Source organism: Acanthamoeba castellanii, assembly GCF_000313135.1.
Source record: "Acanthamoeba castellanii str. Neff unplaced genomic scaffold scf7180000084609, whole genome shotgun sequence".
NCBI classification, from domain to species: Eukaryota; Discosea; order Longamoebia; family Acanthamoebidae; genus Acanthamoeba; species Acanthamoeba castellanii.
This window is the reverse complement of record NW_004457335.1, coordinates 6,780-12,464: the sequence shown is the minus strand read 5'-3', so window position 1 is coordinate 12,464 and position 5,685 is coordinate 6,780. Positions and strand designations below refer to the sequence as shown.

The following is a 5,685-nucleotide window of genomic DNA, read 5'->3' as shown; positions in this document are numbered from 1 at the left end:
GTGTCGACAAAAAAACGGACAACAGGCTACAACGTACTGGACGCGGCGCTGCCGTTCGGCGGGTGGAAGGAGTCCGGCATCGGGCGCGAGCTGGGCGAGGAGGGCCTCCACAACTACCTGGAGCACAAGTCCGTCTGCGTCTCGCTCGAGGAGTGACCCACGCACATGAGCCTTCGAATCGCAGAAGCCCTGTTGCACTCCATCACGCAAGCGTGTGCCGTGTGTGTCGTGTGTCGTGTGCGCATAGAGTGTGGTTGAACCGGTTTGTTGGGGGAATGCTGCTTACTGCGGCCCCAGGGTGGCGTTCATGGCCTTTTCCAGGAGCGGGAGGTAGGTCGGGTTCATGTGCGTGCCGTCCAACTCGTAGGCCGTATTGAAACCTGGTGGAAAATCGCCGTAGTTGAGTTCAACACGTGAAGTGAGGAGGAGGAGGAGGAGAAGAAATCACAGATGCGCGTGACCACAAAACTAGTCGATCGTACCGGTGCCGTCGGGTGTGAGAAGGTCGCCGAAGAAGTCGAGCCAATGAAGGCCGGGCGTTCGCATGACGTGCTCCTTGTACACCTCGTTGAACTGCTTAACGATGTTTCTTTTTTCGGAATTATTACGTTATTAACATCAAACAATCAATGTAAATAATGAGGAGAAATACATAAATAATAATATGAATAATAAATAAAGGTAATACTAATAAGGCATGGAAACAATATCGAAGGGGGGGCGTACCTGGTTTCGTTGAGGACGGGCACGACGGGGTGAATGTAGATGTTCCACTTGTACTTTTGCCTCAGCTCCTTCAACACGTTGATAAATATTTGAATCGTGACCTGCAGGTGCACGCAACGCGCCACAGCGCCAGCTTCAACTCCCATCATCATGCCACATAATAAAAATTGCGCGAAGAAATAACGTATCGCTGTACCTGTGCGCCCTCCTTGAGGTCGCGGTAGCGGCACTTCTCAACGGAGACGATGAGCCCTTCACGGCAGTCGATCTCGCCGAACAGGAAAACTACGTCTGAATGCGGAGGTACTGTGCATACGCGGCACGTCTAGTCAGCACACTCCCAGAGAAAACAACACGCAACACGCAACACGCAACTCACCACACACACACACACACACACACAAGAGAGAGTGTGTTGCGTACTGGTGGACACGACGTTGTAGAAATTGTTCTTGGGGAAGAACACGCTCTCGGGCCTCAGGTGCCACATCTTGAGGCCCGTGACCAGCATGGGCTTGAGCAGCCGCTCCTCGCCCTGGCGCCAATTAATTTGATAAGTGCGTCAGTTAGTTTGTGGAAGAACAAAAACACGCTGCGTGAGGGTAGGTCCACACAATCGGGCATGTACCTTGATGTTGAGTGTGTGCCAGGCCGTGGCCATGCTGTGGCTGTCGCCGGCCACGTAGAGCGGGCGGTTGTCCTTAAGCGGAAGCCTGGCAATAAAGAATTGCATTAAATTTATTCGCCGTGTGTCGTGTCGTTGGTCGTGTCGTTGGTCGTGCCGTGCCGTGTCGTTGGTCGTGTCGTGTCGTTGGTCGTGTCGTGTCGTGTCGTTGGTCGTGTCGTTGGTCGTGTCGTTGGTCGTGTCGTGTGTAGTGTACTTGTGGTAACCCATTAGCTGGGCGATGCAGCAGTAGTAGGCGAGTTCGTTGCGGATCGTGGTGGTGTGCAGTTCGCGTCCCTCGCGCACGGGCTCTGGTGGTGAACGAGTTCAATGAGTCGACTAACGGCCGCGCACGAGCGATGTGAGTGAGGGCACAATGCGCACCTATGAGCTTGACGAGGGCCTGGACCAGATCGAGCGCGCCCACGATGAAGACGATCTTGGCCAGCGTGCAGAAGAAGGCCAGCAGATCGAGCTCCTCCGCACTGTATGGTCGCTTAGGTCCACCGCCGCTCTTCTTCTCCGGTGTTTCTTTCTCCGCCTCCTCTTTGTTACTGTCGCCGTCAGCGGACTCTTCGGGGTTTTTCTCTGCGCCAGCATTGGACTTCGCCTTGTTTTGTTTCTTGCGTTGATTCTGTAGACACACGCACAACACACAACACACACACACACACCAAAGAAAACGTTTGCGACACCGAATTAGCATCTGTACAAAAACACTCAACAATCATCAAGTTACGTACTTTGCTAATCTTGTCTCTTCCGTGTCTCTGCATCTCCTGATGCCGCCCCGAATGCTCGAGCAGGTCCTCGACGTCGGCGATGGCGCGCAAGATGTCCGCACAGGAAAGTGTCGACACGTCGTCCGACACGAGCGTCATCTGCGCGTTAGCCTTGCAGAACGCCTTCACCTCGTCGAACGCTCGCTGGTATTGGTTCAACACCTAGTCGACGCGCAGACCACATGTCAATATTGCGTTGCGTGTTGCGTTGCGTTGCATTGGTTTACCTCCAAACCGTGGATCAGATTGAGGGCATATGAAGAAGATTGGGGCTTCAGGGCCAGCGCTTTGAGGTACAGCTGGGTTGACTCATGAACGGCTGTGTGTGCGGTCGTGTGCGTGTGTGCGTGTGTGTGTGTTGCGTGGTGAAGAGAAGAGGGTAAGTGATCAGAAGCAGCCGCGTAGAGTCGAGAAATAAGCAGTACCGCCATAGTCTTTGATGACTGTCGCTAGGAAACCGAAAGCAGCGGCCGCAGACGCAGGAACGGCGGCCAGCTCTTGAGCCAACTGTAAGCGTCGCCACCACAACACTGATGCATCAGCACTGATGGCCACCAACGGTCAACAATTCCAATAGTACGAACCATCTCGACGCCTCCCTCCCCGCGAAGAATGTGGGTGATCTGCTGCCGCGTCTCCACGTGATCGGGCTTGTGCACCAACACGCGCAGGAAGACGTGCAGGGCGTCGGTTCTCTTGTCGACCTCCACCAGTGCCTTCCCGTACTCCACCAGCGCGTCGTCTTCGTTTTCGTCCTCCTTGAGTATGCTCTGCATGATTGGATAATTATTATGTCGTCAGACTTCGAGAGAAAATAGACAATAACAGAAAATAGAAAAGAAATAGTTCGTGTCGCCATCGTGATCCGATGGTGAGAGAGCTCTCGTACTGTGTAGATCTGCACAGCGCTGTCCTTTTGACCGGCACCGTACATTGCCCGGCCAGCAAGGACCTGCATTGTCATGGGGAAAAAGAAATGATTAATATGATCATTTACTCGGTTGAGGGCGGAGGCGGAGGGCGGAGGCGGAATGCGGGGAGGGGCGGAGGGCGGAGGCGGAAGTGCGGGAGGGCGGAGGGCGGAGGGCGGAGGGCGGAGGGCGGGAGGGGGCGGGAGGGCGGAGGGGGCGGAGGGGCGGAGGGGCGGAGGGGCGGAGGGGCGGAGGGGCGGAGGGGCGGAGGGGCGGAGGGGCGGAGGGGCGGAGGGGCGGAGGGGCGGAGGGGCGGAGGGGATATACAAAATTCGTGCGCATACCTTGAATTTGTTGAGGGCCGACGGCGACTGACCAGCCTTCTTCGCGGTGGCCAAGGCATTCAAGTAACATTGGAGCGCTTCCGCGTAAGCTTCAGAGGCGTAGAGGCAGTCGCCGAGCCTGCGTTAAAATCGTAAATGACGGCACAAGAACTGCGCAAAATGGAGTGGTTGGGCGTACGTACGTAGAGTGGAACTCGGGGTCCAGTGAATGGACCTCGACGCCACGCATCAAGTACGGCAGGGCCTTGTCGTAATTCTTGACGCTTAGCCATATCTTGCCTGCACACCAGCTGTGCGTGAGCAAAACACTGTGGCGTTTGTGGACCACACGGACGCAAACAAACAAACAAACAAACAAACAAACAAACAAACAAACAAACAAACAAACAAACAACCAAGCAAGCGCAAGCAAGCGCAAGCAAGCGCAAGCAAACAAACAAACAACATAGGGAATGAAGTGGACGCACCCAATTGCAAGAGGCACATCTTCTGGTTTGGAATAAGAGCCAGCACTTGCTCGAATATGGAAACCGCGTGCTGTAGCCAACAACCGCACACAGAGGCACACACGACACACGACACACGACGCACGGCAGAGTAAAATATAAAAGAAGCGAACAAGAAGACCAGAAGCCGAGTGGGCGGTACTCTATAGTTGCCCTTCTGGCGCGATTGCTCGGCGATGGCTAACGAATGTTCGATGTACTGCCGCACGGCGGGATTGGCGGCCGTGCTCGAGTCGAGCGGGTCCGGCAGGGCAGGCGCCACCACGTCGTCGCTGCACCTGTGTACGGAGTCAACGCGCGTGGAAGTGACGGTCAGCGCCTCGAGACGGAACGTACCCGTGAGTAGCATTCAACGCCGAGAGCCGCAAGGCGGACATGAGCGCGGTCGGATCGGACGACGCGGCGGACGGCGTTGATGAAGAGGAAGACGACGAAGAGGACGAAGTAGAAGTAGACGTGGACGTGGACGTAGTAGCGGGAGTAGTAGTGGACGAAGGCGAGGCGGCAGTCGGGGCTGATGGTGCAGGAGCGGCAGACTTCGACGGGGTCGCGGAAGTGGCTGGTGGCGAGGAGGCCAGAGCGACGACGTAGAGGTCGGCTCGGTCGTCAACAGACTTGACCACTCGTGCGTCTTGCTTGTACTGCCGCTTCCTGTGGTACCGCAGGTGGGCAGAGCAAGATAACATGATTAAAAAGAACATAAAAGAAATAAAATTATGGCGTACTTTTCGTTCATCACGGCGAGTGAGGGAGGTAGTGAGTGCCCTGCCGGTGCGTGCCGCTTGTTGTACGCCACCACGAATTTCTGCACAATACATCAATTAAATCAGATCTGATTGATATCAATATTGATTAAATGATCGAGCGAACCGCACGTCTAAAAGGTCGCTAAAGGTGTCCGGTGCATCGTTGGCCAGCGTCAGGATGAGCGTGTACTCGGGCAGCCCGCTGCCCTCGAAGTGGAGGTACACCTTCATCTCGCAAGGCGAACAAGGAAAAACAATTTTCTTTTTACTTTCTTTCTTTCGCACCACCAACCACTACGCTGGCTTCTTGGTCGGGCGAGAAGGCGGTGGTGCGGCGGGTGCGGTGAGATGGAGCCGCAGCTGCGGATGTCCGCAATAGCTTCGCTTCTTCTTGGAACGGTCCAGGAACTGCTGCGCGCTCTGGCTCAGGCCCTCCCGCGGCGCCACGATGAACGTGCAGCTTCCGTGCCCCGCTATGCATCAAGCGTTGGCGTGAGTACGTGCCACGGTGTGTGTCGTGTGTGTCGTATGTTGTGTACCAAGCGCAGAGCATCCAACTTCGAGCGCGCTGAGCTGGGTGACCGGGGCTTTGTCGCCCTGGCTTGCGCTCAGACACTCGTTGATGAATCCCGTGATGTAGCCCGCGCTCATGACGCACACCGGCGATCGCTTGCTGGCGACTCTCGTTGACGTCGCCTCGTCAGCCCGCGACTCTCGCCTCTCGTGCGCGGCGCCTTTCTCCACTTCGCTCGACTCCGCCTCCGTCTGGCGTGTCTCCGACTCCTCGCGCGCCTTCCACGCCTCGGCCTCCGCGCTGCCCAGGCGTAGGTTTTAGTTGAGTGTTACGCCCACACAGCACACACGCGACCGCACACACGACCGCACACGCCGAGTAGGTAAAGTACTTGCGGTGGACCACGAGCTTGAGGAAGAAGTTGGACAACTGGTCGGGAGCGGTGCTGATGTGTGCGTGCTTGGCCTGGATGCGCATCGTGCCCCAGCCCAT

General features: G+C 56.3%; 2 protein-coding genes across 2 annotated transcripts; both read right to left on the bottom strand.

Moving 5' to 3' along the window:
- Window positions 1-113: 113 nt before the first annotated feature.
- ACA1_075740 (tetratricopeptide repeat domain containing protein) lies at window positions 114-4,910 on the bottom strand (the record flags this gene model as incomplete). The annotated part of the gene is given in 21 exon segments (XM_004335700.1): window positions 114-189; window positions 287-380; window positions 483-589; window positions 727-827; window positions 923-1,032; window positions 1,150-1,261; window positions 1,355-1,439; window positions 1,608-1,701; window positions 1,775-2,024; window positions 2,134-2,334; window positions 2,400-2,491; window positions 2,598-2,679; window positions 2,757-2,942; window positions 3,062-3,124; window positions 3,428-3,545; window positions 3,610-3,706; window positions 3,895-3,964; window positions 4,076-4,252; window positions 4,270-4,447; window positions 4,471-4,584; window positions 4,804-4,910. The coding sequence occupies 21 exon segments, from the start codon at window positions 4,908-4,910 to the stop codon at window positions 114-116; spliced, it is 2,514 nt and encodes an 837-aa protein (XP_004335748.1).
- A 63-nt stretch (window positions 4,911-4,973) lies between these two features.
- Window positions 4,974-5,670, bottom strand: ACA1_075730 (uncharacterized protein; the record flags this gene model as incomplete). The annotated part of the gene is made up of 3 exons (XM_004335699.1): window positions 4,974-5,152; window positions 5,219-5,493; window positions 5,567-5,670. 3 exons carry the CDS (start codon window positions 5,668-5,670, stop codon window positions 4,974-4,976), a joined length of 558 nt encoding a protein of 185 aa, XP_004335747.1.
- Window positions 5,671-5,685: the final 15 nt, after the last annotated feature.